The sequence below is a fragment of the Carettochelys insculpta genome, chromosome 6 (assembly GCF_033958435.1).
Source record: "Carettochelys insculpta isolate YL-2023 chromosome 6, ASM3395843v1, whole genome shotgun sequence".
In the NCBI taxonomy this organism is placed as follows: domain Eukaryota; kingdom Metazoa; phylum Chordata; order Testudines; family Carettochelyidae; genus Carettochelys; species Carettochelys insculpta.
In genome coordinates this window covers 117488577-117509795 of record NC_134142.1, presented here as the reverse complement: position 1 = coordinate 117509795, position 21219 = coordinate 117488577, and the positions used below count along the sequence as shown (strand labels likewise).

General features: G+C 48.0%; 1 protein-coding gene across 1 annotated transcript in view; it reads right to left on the bottom strand.

Annotated features, from left to right (window-relative positions):
• Positions 1-258: 258 nt before the first annotated feature.
• Positions 259-21219, bottom strand: part of LOC142014012 (NACHT, LRR and PYD domains-containing protein 12-like) — a 53370-nt gene continuing 32409 nt past the window's right edge. The window contains exons 9-13 of the mRNA XM_074996009.1: positions 17808-17978; positions 13147-13317; positions 7321-7491; positions 4547-4717; positions 259-1820 (exon numbers count right to left, since the gene is read on the bottom strand). Coding sequence (XP_074852110.1) covers positions 1613-1820; positions 4547-4717; positions 7321-7491; positions 13147-13317; positions 17808-17978 — 892 coding nt within the window. The 3' untranslated portion in view covers positions 259-1612. The remainder of the gene's footprint in view (positions 1821-4546; positions 4718-7320; positions 7492-13146; positions 13318-17807; positions 17979-21219) is intronic.

Genomic DNA, 21219 nt, shown 5'->3' with positions numbered 1-21219 from the left:
AGCCAAGACCTGTTTTTAACTTTGGAAGCAATTTCCCCTGCATCCCCACCCCAGGACATATTGCTACTGGACCCAGATGGCAGGCAAGCCTTCGAATCAAAAGCACTGGATGTCTCCAAGAATGAAAGGCAGACATTCACACTCCTGCGACTGCAAAACACCCCGTGGCCTTGCTCACCCACCTCTGAAGCTCCTGCCCCTTTACTCCTTTACTCTGTGCTTCCTTTTGCTCCGTAAATAAAAATAAACGAGTTCTCAACAAAAGTATCTTTTTTGGCTGAGTTGCACACTTCATGGTGGTGGTGGTAGTTTACAGGGTTTAAAGGCCAACACACATAATACAGGGGGCACCTTATTACCAGCAACAGGGACGACTGTCATTTCACTGCCTGGTCATTCACAAAGCTGTTTTTTTCCAAAGCCACTCTGATTAGCAGTGCCCCGCGCTGCGCTCTCCTTATTCCCCTGGTGTCTGGCTGCTCATAATTAGTGGCCAGGCAATCTGCCTCAACTCTCCACCTTGGTATGAAATTTTCCACCTTTCTCTCACAGATATTATGGAGCACACCGCACACTGCTACAATGAGAATGTTACTTTCACAGAGTTCTGAGTCAGTGCTTATGATCCACCAACACCTGCAATACCACTGAGCAGTACCCCTTGCAGTTTATGTTCTCTGTGGCAAGGTGATCAGGTGCCGAGATGAGCATGTGTGTTCCATGTATCACCCCACCATAATCAGCAAACCCCATCACAGCAAAACTATCTACTATGTCTTGCATATTTCCCAGAGTCACTGTCCTTCATAACAGAAGGGTACTGATTGTCTTGGCAACCTGGATCACAGAAGTCCCCGCTGTAGATTTACCCACTCCAAATTGGTTTCTCATGGACTGGTACCTGTGCAAGCTTCCACAGAGCTATTGCCACTCTCTTCTAAACTCTTGGAGCAGGTCGCATTCTAGTATTGCTGTGCTTCAGAGCAGGAGGAAGCAGTTCACAAAGTTCCAGCAGAGCGGCCTTATGCAATGTGAAAGTTTTGTAGCCAGTACTGATCATCCCATACCTGCATAACTATGCGGTCCCACCAGCTCCAGCTCCTTCCTATGCTCCTTGTCAATTGCTCCCTTTTGCTCCCCAGCTGCAGTGCCTCCCCTGGGCTAGCTGGAGGCAGAGGAGTTGCTCAGAGGACAGTCTGCGTGGAAGTGCTGTAGCTGGAAGCAGCAGAGGCTAAAGCTGCCAAGAGCAAAGCCCTCAGCAGATCTAGTGCTGGGGAGCAGGATGCAGCAGCTGATGCCCAGCAGGCCAAAGAGAAGGTCCTATGGGCCAGATCTGGCCAACAGGCAGCGAGTTGAAGAACACGAACAAAAAATATTCAAGCAGTGTATCCAGTTGGTTTGAAACAGGTATTCAGTTTAGGCCTTAATATAACCTGATTTCACTGAACATTTCATTATAAACATATTTCCCTTAAACATGGAGTATAAAAATAAAAAAGTAATCAGTTTTATTAATCCTGCCTGTTAGTCATGACTCCAGACGTTAACTGCTGCATTTGCTTACATGAATAGCTATCCCACAATCCTCAAATGGATCTGATTTTGAAATCGCTTACTCCTGTTGGAATTGCAGAAAACTGCTTTCACTAATCCTGATCTTTAGATTGCGCCGGTGACATTTCAGCTCCTTATAAAAATGAGTAAGGAGAGGAACCTGCAGGTGGTTATACCGTAGATCCAGCTCTTTCAGGCAGTGGTTTGTATGAAAAACAGGCACTAAGTCTTTCTTAGAAGCATCTGAGAAATAGCAGCTACTCAACCTAGAGAAGACAACAACATTATTGCCTAGCGCGGGGGTCAGCAACCCCCAGCACAGGTGCCAAGAGCAGCACACAAGTTGATTTTCATTGGCAGGCAAGGCCCCGCCCCTCCTCCCCATGCAGCTGGGAGCTTGCTCAAAGCCAGGCTGCCTGTGGATTAACAGAGGAACCCCCCACCCCCCCCAAAAAAAAAAAAGAAAAGAAAGAAAGAATTTACCCCCAACTGCCAGATCTTCCACTGCCTGGACAGTCGCTGCTGCTGGAGCCACCATGCGCTTCTCCCACCAGGGGTGGGGTGCATACGTGGGCAGATGGCACTCAGGTACGTCCCCGCCCCCATGGGAGGAGTGCGTGGTGGCTCCAGTGGTGGCAGCGGCAGCTCCTGCAGCCACGTGGTGGGCTCTGAAAGCTCCAGCTGCACGGCTTGGAGCCCCCTACAGTCATGTGGCACAGGGGCAGCTCCAGCCATGGCGGGCAGCTTCTGCAGCTCTGGCTCCTGCCGCCACTTCTGGCTCTGGCCACGGCAGGTGGCTCCTTTAGCCACAGCTCCTCCAGTGGCAGTGGCTCTAGCCATTCTGGTGAGTGGCCCTTTCGGGGGGTGGGTGGGGCACGAGGAAGCCTGACTCAGGGGGACACTAGTGCAAATACAGTAAACCCCTGCATATAACGGACTTTTGGCATCAGTGGACAACTCTCTCCCCCATTAGTCCATTATTCAGAGGGCTTCCGGTACTTATCTGGGGCACAAAAATCCTCTAGTCTTTTGGGTAGCAGAAAAAAGCTGTCTACTCTCATGTCCCCACTGCAGCACTGGGGCCTCACCTGGGGAAGAGGAACAAGTTTTCTATAAGGGCAGCATGTGCGTTACATTATACAAGTACAGGAAGCCTGTAACAAAGCAGAGTCTGCTGTCAAGCACAGTATCTTGGGGAAAGTGCCCTGCCCTGAAAGACAAGCTCCTCTGCCAGTAGGCAGGGGCTTTAAAAAGATCTTGGCTTTTGTGAAAGTGAGGACAGCTGGGCTGGAGACTTTCAGAACCTCGAAACACTGGAACATGAATCCATCACAGTTGCACTAAACATGAAGTATGTTGCAGAAAAGCAAAGAAATGAAAAGCTAAGGCATTTGACAGATGTGCCTTCCAGACAGAACCGCAGAAAACACACACACAGCTTTAGTTCAGCCCTGAGGAGGACAGCAACCTTTCAGGCATTCCACATTCCCAAACATTAGAAAGTGTGTCCTTCCAAGAGCTGAACAATAGAAAGAGGGCTATGTGTGATCTGAGTCCCATGGTGGGGAGGTTAGGATGGAGTTTTGGAAGGCTGGCATCCTTTCTACGGCACAGTTGTGCTGTAATGGATGTAAGCAACATATCTTGAAAAGCAACCATTATGAAAGGGCAACAACCCTTGTATCTTTCAGTCCTTCACAAATCCATTCGCCCCTGAATACCCAGTTCACTTCTGTCCAGGCAAGATTCCCAAACTAGCAGCTGGGAGTGTGCAGTAAGACAATCTCTAGCAGTTTGAAATTTAAAACAGCATTAGGGTCTGAAATCAACTTTTTTTTATTACCTAAATGTCTGGTTTATTGTCTGGGTTGCTCCTGATGTGCTGAACCACTTAAAGGACTTGACTGGGCAATATATTAGACAATTCCCATGTCAAATCCTATAATCCTCTAGTTTGGAGCTGTTCACATGTATCTAATGCTCCTTACAAACAGGAGACTCTGGTGTGTGAATGGTGGAGGAGGAGGCATCCAACGCACATTCTGAATACCCCCAGATGAGGATTGTTGGAAGAAATTTTGCTCCTGCTTCAGCCACTGACACTATTAAAACTTCAACTTTGGCAACATTTGTATAGCTGAACCCATCGGGAAAACCCTTACAAGACTCTTACAAGTTGATACAACATGTGTCTGGACTGTTGCTTTTGCATAAAGCAGGTTAATTTCTGGTTCTGACCATGGAAATTTCTATGTCTTCCCTCTAGCTGTTCTTGGCAGGTCACTTAGGCCTAGCCTACACAATGCCACCCTGTTAATCGAAGATACACAGCTTCAGTTGTGTGAATAGCATAGCTGAAGTTGACATACTCACCACTGTCTTTCCTGCAGTAAGGTCAGCGGATAACGCTATCCCATTGACTTTGCCTACTCTCCTCATCATCTGGTAGCAGAGTCAATGGGAGAGCACTCGGAGGTTGATTTATCGCATCTAAGCAGATACGATAAATCAACCGTCAGTGGATCAAGCATTGCAGCATCGATCCACTGTATAGTAGAGATAAGGCTTTACATGCTTCGTATGGAGAGGAAAAGGAAGCGAAGTCTGGCCATGTTCCAGGAAATTCTACTGGATTTGACCTTGATCCTCATTGGCCATTTCTTTTATTTACTTACAATGTCAGAACAATGACATATTTTAAGTTACTGGTGTGCCCCCTCAGCTGTGCAACAAGACAAGAAGTATAATATGATGCCACAACCTCAATTTATCAGGGATTTCGGCACTGAGTGTTTCAGCCGCAAGAGGACTTATTTCCACAACTACACTTTCTGCACTTTTCTCAGTTTTTTAGCACCATTTATCAAATGGAACCCTTACCAAAGCGCAATATTCCACATGCTGTCTGTCGTGAGCCACAGATACAGAAACTGGAGAGCAAAGCAGAACTGCACTTACTGGAAAAGAGAACCGGCAATTAGCGACTACTCACCCCAGTCTCTGCAGTTTGCAGTTTGGATGTTTCAGTTCTTCGCACAGCAGCTGCAATCCTGAATTTATTTGCTTGTTGCCTGCCAGATCCAGCTCTTCCAAAGTTTGATTTGTACTGAGAACTGAGGCAAGATACTTGCAATCAGAGGCCGTGACACCACAGTATCCCAACCTGTAAAAGACAGAGGGAATCATTAGCTCGATTCTCAAATATCACTGTGTCTGTAGGATGTTCTTACAGGTAAGTTGTCTTTTCCAGAATTCTTGTGCTATAGTAATGCTATGAAGGTAGAGTTGGGGTGCTCCTTGCATTGTTGTTATAACCGTGTTGGCCCTGAGATACAAAGACAGACAAGGTAGATGAGGTAATATCTTTTATTGGATCAACTATTGTTGGTTGAAGGTACAAGCTTTCCAGCTACACCGAGCTCTTTTTCAGATGGGAGGAAGAAAACAGAAGTGTCTGAGGTAAATACGGGTGGGGTCAGATTGTTAAGCATAAGGGGTAACGCATGTGGTAGGAGGCCACATGAAATGGCTGAGGCCAATAAGGGTTGGATTCAGAGGTGAAAGTAGGGTGACGTACTGCTGTAAGAAAGGGGCCCACATGGCCGGGGGTGGTCTGCTGCAACCAGGCTCCTGCCAGCTCCTGGGTTTCCCACTATCCTGAGGCAGGCTCCGCTGTGCTGGGTTTGTGCTGTAGGTGGAGGCATGCGTGTTCCCAACCAGACACCTGTTGGGGCGTCCACATCCCAGCCTGCTCTACTGCCCCTCATGTGCTGTCCTGGGTGTGTGCATTGGTGCAGCTCCGAGGGGGAGGCGGGGAAGGGAGTGGTAGGTCAGGGGACCTATGCGCTGCAGCTGCCTGTTTGCCTGCATGCAGTGAGTGTCCTCACAAAGCCGCAGCTCCCTTGGCAGGAACAGGAGCGAAGTAGGACAGGAGCCACCAGGTAACCATGACCAGACTGCCACAGACCAGTCCCAGACCCAAACTCCCCACTGCCTCCACTCCTCCCTACACACACACACACACACGCTCTCTCTCTCTCTCTCTCTCTCTCTCTCTCTCCAACCCCTGGCCCTGAGATCCCACACACCGCAACCCCCTGCCTGCCCTAAGCCCCCTCCACCACCACCAGTGTTTCCACTAATTTGTTACGTCCATGTGAGGAATGACTTGTGTTATGTGAACCAGTGTGGACATGAAGGGTCATGTAACAAAAGTCAACCTGCACACAGACAGGATGGGATGGGATGGGGCTAAGAGGTTGGGGTGCAGGAGGGGGCTCAGGGCTGTGGCAGAGGCTCAGGGTGCAGGAGAGTGAGGGCTCCCAAGGAAGGCGCAGGCCCCGGTGTAGGACCAGGGATGAGGGGCTCAGGATGCAGGAGGGGTCACAGAGCTGGGGTGCCAAGTGAGGGCTGCGGCTGAGGATGTGGGCTCCAGGGTGCAGCAGCTTGGGGTGAGGTGAGAGAGACCTCTTTACAGCTTTCAACAGCTCTGGCAGGCAGGCTGGATGAGGGGCGCCTCATCCCCCAGCCAGGGCAGGATGAGGACCAGAGAAGGGGTACCTCTCCTCAGGCTGCAGCAGCTCCACTCTGGGGCCAGCTGGGAAGGCCCCTTGCACCCAGGCTGCAGGAGGTCCATTCTGGGCTTAGCGGGCAGAGGCGCCTCTCTCCCAGTCATGGCTGCTCTGTGCTGGGGCTGACAGGGAGGGACACTTCTCTCCCATCCATGGCATCTTTGAGGATTGGGGAAGACGCAGCTCTCCCTGCCCCAGCCCTGAGCCCCTGTGCGGGGCTTAATAGCTAGTGTGCAGGGCTGAAGAGGAAACTTACTAGTTAGCAGGTGTGTGTGTGTGTGTGTATGTGTTACAAATTGTTGTAATCAGGGCTGTCCCAAAGGCCGGGGTGAGGGGCGGGGGGCTGTGGCTGAACCCCAATAGGCCAGGTGTGGAGGCTTTAGACAACCCGCACCACAGGCCCCTCATCTTCCCCGCTTCACCCCCACCCTGACCAACCAGGCCAGGGATTACCTGAGGCATGCGGCAGGCAGGGAACTGCAGCAGCTGCAGTAGGAGGTTGCCTCCCTCCCTGTCCCCCACACTCACTACGTGGTGCTCTGACGCACTCCCCCAGCCTGTTAAGCCCCACTTCTCCATGGGTGGCCAGGAACAGGGGCCTCCCAGTTGCCCACAGAAAAGTGGAGCTCAGTGAACCGGGAGGGCACAGCTCAGTACAGCAGAACAGGCTGCCACGTGCTCCATGGGGCAAGTGGTGGGGAGGCCGAGGGGACGCATCCCCCTGTGGCTGCTGCTGCCGCCTGCTCCCGCTACTCCTCCTCCTTCAATCCACAAGACGGCTGGGGCGGCTGCCACCGGACCGAAAGCACAGGGCCTAGGGCAGCCACCCCAGTTTGTCCTATGGATAGGACGGCTCTGCTTGCAATAATCCATGAAACCACGTCACCTCCATGATTTTAGTGCCTAGCGGTGCTACAAATGCAAGTTCCTGGGCTCACCTTCTGAAGGAGTTGTATGGTTTCCTTTTGAAGCAAAGTACTGAAAGATCAGAGGAGAAATGATCGCTATTGTCCCATGGTAATACAGTGTTATTCGCCTGTCATTCATCTGTGTGAATTCACTCAACAGAGAGAGAGAGTGCACACGCGTTTTCTTATGCTGGGAAGTTGGGGATGGGGGATTGGAAAAGAGGCATCCTTCACAGGACAGAATGGAGACTGTGATGTAAAGAACTAGAATAATTGAAATGACTTGCCTGAGTATCTTCAGTTTGCAGGTTTTGTGTTTCAGTCCTTCACAAAGCTGCTGTACCCCTGAATCTCCCAATTCACACCTCTTCAGGTTCAGCTCTCTCAGAGTCTGATTGGTGCTGAGGACGGAGGAAAGATCCCCACAGTAAACAGCTGTGAATTTGCAACAAGACAACCTGTAGCAGTCAGATTTAGAAGAAAGTTAGGCTTTAAAATAACAATTTTTATTACCTAATTTGTGGGATAAAGGAAAATGAGAATTGTCCTGTGTTAACCAGACAAAAGAGACAAGCAGCAATCACTTCTGAATGGTTGATGCACAAAAGGAAAAGAAAATGGAATTCAATACATAAAATTTAGACAAAATAAACCAAGCATCTGCCACTGGGAACATAAAACATATTACAGGGAAAGCTTTCACAAAAATCACGTAAATAAATGTCCAAGTGGTGACTGTGACCGGTTGTGTCACAGAGATGACCCTTAGACTGTCACCTAATCTGCTGATCATACCTCTGAGCCTGCTGAAATGCCTTCTGGAGTACTCCACCACACTCATGGGCTGGGCCAGAAGCTCTTTTCTGACCCAGGAAAGGCACGCAGGAGCTCAGCATGCAAAGCGAGCAAACCCCCAAATAAATCTGTCTTATCTGTATAAAAATTTTACTCAGAGAAAACTCATAAAGTTTGCTCTCTTTATCAAAGGAAGAAATATGCAGAGCTGTTGTCCTCCCCCCGCCCGCCCCGCCCGCCCCTCCAGGTAACAAATAATTACAATGGGTCTGATAATAAAGCAAAGAACAAAACGTAGGATTTAAATGGTTGCAAGTGATGACAGATAGATCAAAGTTATTAAGCTAAAATAAACAAAACATTCCAGGTAAGCGTAATACACTAAGAGAAATGGTTACAAATCATAATTTCTCACTCTAATCCTTATTTCAGGTAAAGTGTCTCAGGCCAGAGCTGATCTGATCTCTGTCCTGGGCCCACTAGCTTTTGTTCTGCCCCCCCACACCGCCGCTCCCCCACTTAGAGTTCTTTGTTTCCAGATCTCTTCATGTCTTCTCTTGTGGTGAGGAGCAGTCTGTGAAGCCAGCTGGAAACAATCACTGTCTGTGCCCCATTGCTTAAATAGAATTTCCCCAAGCCAGGAAGTCTTTGCTTCTTTCTCCACTCTCCCGTGGAAAAGTACAAAGTTCAGGACGGATTCCTGTACTAGGTAGCATGGTCACCTGCCTTTGAATGACCAGCCACCATCCAAGGTTACCAGAAAAACAAGACTATTCATAACAGCAACAAAGGGTCCTGTGGCACCTTATAGACTAACAGAAAAGTTTTGAGCATGAGCTTTCGTGAGCACAGACTCACTTCATCAGATGATATCTTGACCTAGAGCACTGAACCATTAGTTCCATAACAAGAAGTCCTGAGGCACCTTATAGACTAACATGTATTTTGGGGCATCAGCTTTCGTGGGCAAAGACCCGCTTCATCAGATGCATGACTGGGGGTCGGGGGGAGGTTCAGAGGAGTATTTAAAGAGTGGGATCCCAGTAAAAGGGAGGGCCAGAGCTGACAAGGTCTACTCAGTCAGGGTGGAAATGGCGCATTATCAGGAGTACACAATGGACAATGGACCACATCCCCCTGACTGATCTGAACTGTTTTTTCTCTTCTCTTGATGTATACTACTGATAATGGGCCATTTGCACTCTGACTGAATAGACCTTGCCAGCTCTGGCCCCCTCTTTTGCTAGGACCCCACTCTTTAAATACTCCTCTCACCCCCGCCCATGCATCTGATAAAGCAGGTCTTTGCCCACAAAAGCTTATGCCCCAAAATATCTGTTAGTCTATAAGGTGCCACAGGACTTCTTGTTGCTCTTGAAGATACAGACTAACATGGCTACCTCTCTGATACTAAGTTTCATAAGTACCACTAATGGTTTCATTAGAAGACATAGATTAATAAACAAATTTACACTTCATATTTCTAACTTCATATAAAAGAATGATACAGACACCCACATAGAATATACACATTTTGAAGATTACAGGCTCTTGAAAGATGGTTGTCCTATGTTCTATAATGCAAATTTGAGTTATACATATTCATTTTCATATTCAAAAACATATTTCCTTAAAAAATATGGGCGCACAATGATGTTTCCCCAGCAGGTCCTGGGGACTGAAGATGAAAGTGATTCAGGTTAACATATTTGACCTTTCAAAAAAGAGGACATCCCTGTGAGGGAACGTATCTGTAACAGTATTTACAAACTCACTCTGTATTAAAACAAAAAGCAGTCAAGTAGCACTTTAAAGACTAGCAAAATAGTTTATTAGGTGAGCTTTCGTGGGACAGACCCACTTCTTCAGACCATAGCCAGACCAGAACAGACTCAATATTTAAGGCACAGAGAACCAAAAACAGTAAGCAAGGAAGACAAATCAGAAAAAGATAATCATAAGAACATAAGAATGGCCATACTGGGTCAGACCAAAGGTCCATCCAGCCCAGTATCCCGTCTGCTGACAGTGGCCAATGCCAGGTGCCCCAGAGAAGGAGAACAGAAGACAATGATCAAGTCATTTATCTCCTGCCATCCATCTCCTGCCCTTGTACTGAAGGCTAGGGCACCATACTTTACCCCTGGCTAATAGCCATTTATGGACCTAACCTGCAAAAATTTATCGAGTTCTTTTTTAATCAAGGTGAGCAAATCAGAGAGTGGAGGGGTGGGGGGGAAGATCGAGAATTAGACTGAGCCAAGTATGCAGACGCGCCCCTATAGTGACTCAGAAGGTTCCCATCATGATTTAAACCATGTGTTAATGTGCCAAATTTGAATATAAATGTCAGCTCGTCCACTTCTCTCTCTAAAACGGTGCGATAATTTCTCTTCAGTAACACACATATCTTGAGGTCATTGACAGAATGCCCCATTCCATTAAAATGTTGACTAACTGGTTTGTGGATCTGGAGTGTTTTGATGTCTGTTTTGTGCCCGTTGACCCTTTGTCTAAGGGAGTTAGAAGTCTGTCCAATACACAAAGCATCTGGGCATTGTTGGCACATGATGGCATATATGATGTTAGTAGAGGAGCATGAGAAAGTGCCCGTGATTCTGTGAGTAACCTGGTTAGGTCCAGTGATGGTATTTCCAGAGAAGATATGTGGACAAAACTGGCAGAGACAGACAACTCTCCAACACCACACTTTACAGACCTCTCTCTGCTGATCCCACTTTGGAATTCCAAAGGAAATTACAACTACTGAAGGAACTCCCTGCTGCTACTTGGGACCTCATTAACTCAGACACACCATCTGAGCCGCAGCCTAGATTATTCTATTTACTTCCCAAAATCCACAAACCTGGAAACCCTGGACGCCCTATCATTTCAGGTATTGGCACCCTTACCACCGGACTATCCAGTTATGTGGACTCCATCCTCAAACCCTATGCCACCAATGCTCCCAGCTATATCCGAGATACCACCGACTTCCTGAGGAAATTACAAAACATCGGAAAAGTTCCTGATAACGCCATCCTTGCCACAATGGATGTAGAGGCTCTGTACACTAATATTCCTCATAAAGACGGATTACAAGCAATCAGGAACACCATCCCTGATGCCACCACAGCCAATCTGGTGTCTGACCTCTGTAACTTTGTTCTCACACACAATCATTTCCGTTTTGGGGACGATTTATACCTCCAGATTAGTGGAACTGCTATGGGCACCGCATGGCCCCACAATATGCTAATATATTTATGGCTGACCTGGAACAATGATTCCTCAGCTCTCATCCCCTGTTACCACTCCTCTGCTTAAGATACATTGATGACATCTTTATGATTTGGACCCATGGTACAGAGGCTCTAGAAGAATTCCACAGAGACTTTAACAATCTACACCCCACCATCAACTTATGCCTCGATTACAACATGCAAGAGATACATTTCCTGGATGCTACAGTACTAATCAAGGATGGCCTGATCAGTACCACACTGTACCAAAAACCTACTGATCGCTATACTTATCTACACCTTCTAGTTTCCATCCTGCACACGTGACTAGATCCATTGTTTACAGTCAAGCTCTTAGGTACAATCGCATGTGCTCTGATCCAACTGACAGAGACCAAAAACTACAAGAACTTTACCAAATATTCATAAACCTGAATTACCCACCAGGAGAAGTAAAAAAACAAATCGACAGGGCCAGACACTTACCAAGAGACGAGCTACTCCAAGATCGGCCCAAAAAAGCCAAGAACAGAACACCACTGGTCATCACCTACAGCCCCCAACTCAGACCACTGCAACGAATTATTAAAGACCTACAACCTATTCTTAATCAGGATGCTACACTCCAGAAGGCCCTGGGTGACATGCCTGTTCTCTCCTACAGACAACCTCCCAACCTCATGAGGATCCTTACTAACAGCCACAGTCTATACCCCAGGAACACCAGTCCTGGAAACTTTCCCTGCAACAAAGCCCGCTGCCAGCTTTGTCCATATATCTTCTCCAGAAATACCATCACTGGACCTAACCAGGTTACTCACAGAATCATGGGCACTTTCTCATGCTCCTCTACTAACATCATATATGCCATCATGTGCCAACAATGCTCAGATGCTTTGTATATTGGACAGACTTCTAACTCCCTTAGACAAAGGGTCAACGGGCACAAAACAGACATCAAAACACTCCAGATCCACAAACCAGTTAGTCAACATTTTAATGGAATGGGGCATTCTGTCAATGACCTCAAGATATGTGTGTTACTGAAGAGAAATTATCGCACCGTTTTAGAGAGAGAAGTGGACGAGCTGACATTTATATTCAAATTCGGCACGTTAACACGTGGTTTAAATCGTGATGGGAACTTTCTGAGTCACTATAGGGGCTCGTCTGCATACTCGGCTTAATCTAATTCTTGATCTTCCCCCGCACCCCTCCACTCTCTGATTTGCTCACCTTGATTATCTTTTTCTGATTTGTCTTCCTTGCTTACTGTTTTTGGTTCTCTGTGCCTTAAATATTGAGTCTGTTCTGGTCTGGCTATGGTCTGAAGAAGTGGGTCTGTCCCATGAAAGCTCACCTAATAAACTATTTTGCTAGTCTTTAAAGTGCTACTTGACTGCTTTTTGTTTTGATAGTGTATAGACTAGCACGGCTTCCTCTCTGTTACTATTCACTCTGTATTAATGTATTATATATGCTATAACACATTAATACAACGTAAGCTGGAAGATACTGATACAGATACACACCCTCTCAGGGATGCTTGCTGATGGGATTGTTTCTCTCTTTGCATGGCTCCTTCTTGTCACACCCACAAGAGTGAGAATGGTGGGAGAAGACAGAGAATTTGCCTTCTCTTTCCTGCATGCAATATGGTATGGAATGTCCTAGCAATACTTCGGATCCTGGTGATCACACAAAGCAAAAGGTCTGGATTAGTGCTGTTGGATCTGGCCTAACTCTTCATTGGCTATTTCCATCATTTACTGAAGATTTTAGAAGAGTTACACATTTTGGGCTACTGGCACGCCCTTCAGGTGTGTGGTGAGAAAATAAATCTCTCTGTTGTCACCACAATTCTAAAGTACCAGGGATCATGTGCTTCAGACTCAAAAGCCACTTATTTCCATAATTACCCGTTCTATAACTTTCTCAGTTCTTTCTCATTTATCAAATGGAACCCAGAACAAAGCACAATATTCCACACGTCACCTATAATGAGCCACAGAAATTGGGGAGTGGAGCAGAACTGCACTTAGTGGAAAACAGAAAAGAGAACTGGCAACTACTTACACCAGTTTTTTCAGTTTGCAGTCGGGATGTTTCAGTCCTTCGCACAGGAGCTGCAATCCTGAATTTATCTGCTGGTTGCCTGTCAGATGCAGCTCTTCCAAAGTTTGATTTGTACTGAGAACTGAGGCAAGATATTTGCAAACAGAGGCCGTGACACCACAGTATCCCAACCTGCCAAAGACAAGAGAAAAACCAGAGGGAATTATTTGCTTGATTCTTCTAAATTAACTGTATTCATTAGTGTATTTCAGTGGGTTCTCTTATCCAGAATCCTAGCCCTATGGTAATGCTATGAGAATAGTGACAGATACACTTCAGCTATTTGCTGAGTTACACAATTCAGTTTAATAAAAAATACTTTTTTAAACTCAATGAAATTTTCTGCAGTAGAACCCCAAAAGAGCTCTAATCTGAATTAACACAAAGATAGCATGCACAGAGTTTACTGTAGCTGAAAGAAGACTAAACCACTCTTAATTTGTGCCATGATCCCACCCAGGCTCCACCCAGAGGCCCTGCCCTTACTTCTGCTCTCTCTGTAGCCAGTGGATGCATAATTTGGGCAGCCACCTGGAGGTCAGTGTGGTAAGGACCAGTGAGTGGCAGCCAGGGCTTGTGTCAGCCTGGGTATCAAGCCATTCCTCAGGGCAGCCAGTGAGCCAGGATTTGGAGCAGCTAGGCTGGTGCTTGGGGCAGGTTGTCTGCGACTGCACCATATGGGGAGGCAGAAGGGGAAAGGAAGGGCCAGGGTCTTCGGTGGGGCCGGGGGACTAGCCTCCCCAAGGTGAAGGTTCACTTGCTGCCCATGCGTGGAAGATCAACAAGATCAATAGTTAATGAATTGAACACATTGGCTGTGGCCACCCTGTTCTTGCAAGATTTCAGAATTAGTAAATCTCATCTTGACACATCTCACTTCTGTTTACAGAATCAAAGAGGAAAACAAACTTTCTCCTTTGAGTGCTTGCTCTTATCTACTCGAGTTAGGTGCATGGTTGTCACAGTTTTCTGTAGCAACTACTGGCTGCATGGACAGGGAAGCCCCTTGAAGTGGCACCTACGTAAAACCTGTACATAACCCAGCTGACCCAGAAACCCTCAGTTCTCTTCTTACTGCCCAGGGTGGCTGTTCCACTGTGTGAAGTACCTGTTGCTATGCCACAGCTCTCTAGCTCTTTCTGCACAAATAGTTGTAAATAGCTGTGTCTAGTACAACCATTGGTTTTGGTTCAGTTAGACTTCACTGTTCGTCGGGTAGGGAAGGCCTCTCCCCTTCTCCTGATGTTTCCCCTCTGGGGGTTAAGGGAATGAAAAAAATCCCAGGACTTTAAGCAATGCCCTGACTGCTTCAAGTCTGTGCCAGTGAGCGACCCTCACAACTCCTGCATTCATTGCTTGGGTGAAACTCATACAGAGAAGTGCTGTATCTGCAGGGGTTTCAAGCCTCAGACTCGTAAGGAGTGTGACTTTCAGCTCCAGTAACTCCTCATGGGGTCGGAACTCCCACCATCACAGCCAGGCTGCACACCTCCCTCCTTGGAGTGCAGCGCGCCGCCCTTGGCTCCAGGGTCTGCACCCAGAAGGCATTCCACCGGCCCAGAACCATCGGTGTGGCACCGGTCCCTCTCTGCTGCACGCTGTCACATGACTGGATTGTTATATTGAGTCTGGAAGCCATTTTAATGCCCATTGTGTCTATTGGCCCCTGTGATGGGATGCACCAACCCCGCTGCAGCCCAGGTATAAAGGCTGGGGAAGCCTGGCAGTTGGGGCTGGCCAGCAGTGGAAAAGGAGCTCCCGCTGGGGCCTGGGAGCAACAGCAACCCAAGGAGCAGCCACAGCAACCACCCTAGCAGCAGCAGCAGCATTGTGGCAGCCACTGCTGCAGTAGCAGTCCGCAGCAGGAGCGACAGGAGGAAGCACGGCCAGAGCAGAGATGACGGACCACCTCAGGAACGGAGTAGGAAGCAGCCCAGGCTGGGGAACTGGGAAGGTTTCCAGTGAGCTCAGCATGTTGCAGTGAGGATGCCTGTTGAGCTGGTGGCTGAGGCCATACACCCACCACCAACAGGGCCCTGGGCTGGACCCCGGTGGAGTGGGAGAGCTCAAGCTCCCTTACCCCAGCAACCTCCCTGTGAGCCTAAGGCAGGGAGAACCTAGGCCGCTGAAGCCTGACTAGGCTGTGAGGCCTGTGAACTGGGACTAGGCTGCTGAGGCCAGTGCAGGAGCCCTCAGGATCAGGGCAGGGCAGAAGACCCCACCACAGCCCCAAATATTTTGCTGGAGGGCTGTGTGGGGTGTCTAATGAAAGCTGATGATACCCTGAATCTGTAGCTACTTGTATGACCATCTCGTGCATGCAGGTAAAGTTATAGATTTTAGCTGTGTAGCTGTATTAGAAAACGTTCCAGTGCTAAGCTTCAGAATGGGGGTGTGAACTCAGCCCCAGCCAGGACATTGGGCTGAACAATAGGGTGGAAGCCAGGTGCTCAGACACTGAATCCACATTCCAGATGCTTGGGGCGTGTCAATGGGAAGTAGCCCAATGGTCAAGTGACCTGAACTGAAACAAAGGAACTGGTCCATTTCAGAAATTGGAGACTGTCTCCTGGCATTCATCCAAAGGCAGTTTGCCACATCAGCCCACCTGAGTCAGTGGGGGCAGACCCTCAAAGGACTATGGGAAGAAGAAGGGGCTTTGTCCCTAAACTCAAGGGACAACAACAGGTGAGAAAAATAGCGTGGACTTAGCAGTGTCTATCTTGGATCCTTTGTCTTTTGGTTTCCGGGGGTCCATGTGCTAGGATGTGGACCTTAGTGAGCCGGATCTACAATGCTTTGATAACTAAATCTATATAACTTGAAATGAACTTTCAAAGACATTTAAGAATCAGCAAATAACATCACTGTCCTGCGTCAGTAGTTATGACTGATGCATGTAAAGTATTGCTTTAACAATTCTTCTCTCTACCCCATTCTTTCTTTTATATTAATAAATCTCTCGATATTTAGATCTAAATAACTGGTTAGTGCATTGCTTGAGTAAGATCCAGGTATATATTGACTGGGGCAGGCTCTGGGCCCTTTGGGGTGTGGAAGAATCTGTGCGGTGTCAGGTAAAACAGGCTTAAGAACCTCTCTCCTTAAGCTCGGGGTTGTTGGTCTGGGCTGGTAAAGCAGCTAAAAAGTATATGGGTTTGATTGTGTGGCTTCTGGCTGGCCAGTAGGGCTGGCAGAGGTGCTGTTGTGGCTGATTGGATTTGCCTTGGTGAGAAGGAAATCCCAGATTCTTCCATTTTCCCTTGTGCACAAGGTGCTTCTAAAAGTTCTCAGGGACAAGGCAGACATAATCCTCATAGCCTGCTCATGGGCTCACCAACACTCATGGGCTCACCAACTCATGGGCTCACCAACACTTAGGCTGATGGAGCTCTCTGCACTTCCACCCATTTGACTTCCCCTGGTTCCAGACCTCATCAAGCAGAACTACAGTCACCTCCACCACCCAGACCTCCGGTCTCTTCACCTCATGGCATGGCAACTTCCTTGGAGCCAGTTTAGTGAGTACTCTTTGGGTGCTGCAAACTGTCTATGTGGTGGTCCTCCCCGGCCAAATGGATATGCTTCTCCTGTTGGTACAGTCAGTGCAATCTCATGCCTGTGTCCACCTCTGTCCCTCAGGTGCTAGACTACCTTGTTTCCTTGAAGCAGCAAGACATTGCATCTTTATCCGTCAAGGTGCACCTGGCAGCCATATTGGCCTTCCATCCTGGGGAAGGTGGGTGTTCCATTTTTGTACACCCCCGAGTGGGATGCTTCCTTGTGAGCATGGACCAACTTCACCCACTGATTTGCTGGCCAATCCCAGCCTGAGATCTTAACCTGGTGCTCCAGGTGCTCATTCCTCACCCCCTCTTGGAACCTCAGGCCACTTGTTCTCTCCTTTACCTCTCCTGGAAAGTGGCCTTCCTGGTGGCTAGTACCTCCGCCAGAAGGACATCTGAACTCCTGTCAGATGCGTCCACTATAATACTGGGGTAGGGGGCTAACCCGGTGAAGAGATGCAGGTTATACTATAAGGGCAGCATTTGTGCTGCTTTGTACAGGAAGGCTCTTGATAAAGCCATGTCTACTATCATGAAGACAAAGTATCTTCCTGAAAGGGCCTTTTCCTGAAAAAGGAGCATCTGCTTCAATGGAGATAGTTTCACAAAAATCCTCTTCAGTAGCCACTCATCAGCTAGAGATCCTTATTCCTTTCTGAACCTAAATGTACTGGCAATTGAATCCAAATCACTGCCCTGTGTGTATGTCAATTCAAGCTGCACTACATACAAAATACCTAGCAGAAAACCAATGGAATGAAAAGCTAAGGCATTTGAAAGAATGTACCTCCCAGCATCAGACCCACTGAAAATACACATTAAGCTGTAGCTCTGCCCTCGTGGGGATGGCAGACTTCAAGGAATCCCATTTCCAAACAACCATGAGCACGAGTTCCAAGAATTGTGTAGAAAGGATGTGTGTGTGCACGCAGACATGTGTTTGTGTATGCATCCTGTTTCTCACAGCAGGGACAGGGAATTGGAAGACTGGCAGCTCTACAGGAGCAGAGCTGAGGATGGGATGTAATGAACTAAAGAGTCATTAGCCTTACTTGCCTGAGTATCCCCAGTTTGCAGGTTGCATGTTTCAATCCTTCACAAAGCTGATGTATCCCTGAATCTCCCAGCTTATTTGCCGTTATGTCCAGTTCTCTCAGGGTCTGATTGGTGCAGAGGACAGCTGAGAGATCCCCACAACAAGCAGCTGTGAGTGTGCAGCAAGACAACCTGCAGCCGTCAGAGATTTAAAAGAGAATTAGGGTTTGAAATCTTTCCTTTCATTACCTAATTCCTAGCACAGTAACGGAAAATGAGAACTGTCCTATGCGGAGGTGCCGGAACTGGAGATGTTTGAGGTGCTGCAGTATCCTGCTTTATCCTCCAGCTTGATACGGTTTCTATTATATAAAAGGTTGACAGTTTGTATCAATGGATCTCAGCGATCACCTTGTAAAAATTGTTCCAAACCTCTCCCCAGGTCTATGTCACATAGACAAGAGAGAAATCAAGTGACCACTTGTGAATGTCAGAGTACCATTCAGTATGAGCAAAAAATGTTCCGTGTGTAGCAACATGAATTCAAGCAATGAGAACTAAGTAAGTATCACTGACATTACAAACACATTATATGCAAAATAATTATGAAAATCACATGAATAAATCTTCTTTGGCACCGGTGAGGCTGCATCTGAAGTACTGCATCCAATTCTGGGCCCCCTGTTACAGGAAGCATGGAGACGCATCCTTCCCAGAGTCCAGTAGAGGGCAATAGAAATGATTAGGGGGATGGCGCACATGACTTTTGTGGAGATGATGAGGGATTTGGGCTTATTTAGTCTGTACAAGAGAAGAGGGGGGGATTTGATAGCATCCTTCAACTACATGAAGCGAGGGCTTCCGAAGAGGAAGGAGAGAGGCTTTTTTCAGTGGAGGCACATGACAGAACAAGGAGCAATGGTCTTGAGTTGTGATCTCAGGTTGGATATTGAGAAAAACTATTTCACTAGGCGAGTGGTGAAGTGGTGGAATGAGTTTCCTAGAGAGGTGATAGAATTTTCTTCCCTAGAGGTTTTTAAGTCCCAGATTGACAAAGCCCCGGCTGGGATGATTTAGTTGGGATTGGCCCTGCTTTCTGCTGGGGGTGGGATTCAATAACCACCTGAGGTCTCTTCCAGCCCTATTATTCTATGATTCCATGTGGTCATGCCTCTCCTCGGGTTTTGGACACTGAAGATGGAAGTGATGCACATACAGGTGTTGTGAACTATTCACAGGTGGAGTGGATTAAAACTAAATAGTGCCCAGAATAACACTGAGACACCAAAACTACACGTCTACTTCACCTCCCAGCTATTATAAGGGAACAGTCTCAAATGCTGGATTTTGGCTCATTGGAAGATGTCTCTCCCCTTCAGGGGCTCCTCTGTTCCTGAAGAAACTCCTCCACTACTCCTAGAGCTAGAAGCAACTGCACTTCCTGGATATGGAGTTGCTTGTGAGAAGGGTTCCTGGAGAGGGACAGGGAAGGGGGCTGGGAGGGCACAGAATTGCATGTAATATCCCCTCTACAGTAGGGAGCACCCTGTTGTCTGAGGTGATATGGGACTATGAGCAATAAAAAGGGAATACTCTGGAGGAGAAGGTAAGATGGGGTATATCCAGTTGGTGACCCATCCTTAACTGCACCTCCAAAAGGTGTTTTAGACTGGCCAGACCCCCAGCTCGATGTTGTGTGTGCCCTCTTCCTGCCACTCCTGTTCCTCCTCCAGGAGCTGTCCTGTCAGTGCTGTTGGTAGAACCACAGAGGAGGTTAAGGCCTGAAGTGCCTGTTGAGTCATGGATATGAAGGTGGCTCTTGAATCCTTGAGGCTATGTAGCCTCTTGTTAGTTTCCTCCCTCCTGTCCCCCGAGAACAGAGTCACATCTTCAAAGGAGATGTCCTGTATGGCCCGCTGTAATTCATGGGGAAGACTGGAGATCAGGAGCCCCTCTTCATGGTCATACCTGTAACCATGACCATAGCGGCAGCATTGCCAGTGTCCAAGGCAGCCTCTTGAGCAGCTTGGGAAATTAACTTCTCTTCCTCGGCCAAGGCTGGGACTGGGTGAACAGAGCTGTGTTGCTCTGCTTCCCCCAATGCTGCTGGTAAGTATGGGATGGCGGTGCCCCCTGCTGTGGGTGCCAGCCGCTCACCCTGCTACTCTTCCCGGCCACCCAGAGGCTCTGGCCCCTCCCACCCACAGCATTTGGAGGGGTCATATGCCCTCTCACTTGTCGCCCACGTCCAGTGCGGTCTTCTGTCCTGTCTCCACCTCGACCGGTGGGTTGAACTCCTCCTGGGACGGTGGGAGTTGGACTCCAAGGTCTCTGAACTAGCAGACCACAGAAGCTCCTGGGCACTCAGTGATGGGATCATGGAGAACGAATGGACCCTCTGCCCAGGTGCTTAAGAGACAGGGAATGCCTGGCCTTCATTGCTGGCTTTCCTCTAGACTGCTTCCGGGGACGTTATGGAGCCTCCGGTGCTGAAGGATCTTTACTTGGCTGCATGAGGGGCAGTGGGGCAAAACGACGCCGTAAGATGCAGCACATCCTGAGTGGCGTCAAAGGTTTCTGGTGTTGAGGGAAGCAGAGACTGTTGGTCTGATGGAATGGGCAAACAAGGGAGACCTAGACTCACCTGCTTCCTCTGTGCAGCAGCAGACACAGGCCTTTCCAAGACTCTAACGCAGTGGCCCAAATGGAGTCTGACTTCTTTAAACTTAGTCAGGGTCTGCCCCTCTGGCTTCTTTCTGTTCTGAGGCACTGGCAAGTGGGATCAACATTCTCTCTGAACCAGGTCTTGAGACATCCCATGTTGGTGCTGGGAGGAGTTGTTCTTTGGCGCTGAACTAGAGGATGGTGCTGGGGCACTCTGTGCTGATGAAGAGGCACTCAGTGCCAGGTTCCCCAAGCCCGAGTCTGAATCGGGGCATAAAGCTGTCTTCATAAGGAGGACTATGTGCCACTGTTCTGTCTCTTTACCCATTCCAGGACAGAACTTGCGACAAATCTAATAGGGACTCCTTTGGTGACCCTCCCAGGAAGAGTGATGATCAAGCTTCAGCACGTGCTTAATGCAGACCAAACAGCTTTTGAAAGACTGCAGCATGCCACAGCTCCAGGGAATCAGAAGAAAATAAAGGGGAGGGGTTCCCCGATAAGTACACTAATTATACTTTTATAAACTACAACTGGGATTAAGCACATACAGATAGAATACAACAATAGAAGATGAACATACTTGTTAACGCAAGGGCTAAGGAAAGTTCCATTCTGCTGTCTCTGGTAAGAAGGAAATGACAGGGTGGAGGATCAGCAAGGCCCTATACTGGGGGTCATGAAGGTGCTACTGCAGGGGGGAACTGGACTGACTCTACGGATGTTGCGAAAGGGAAAATCTTCCAGCCACTATGTGCATGCACACACC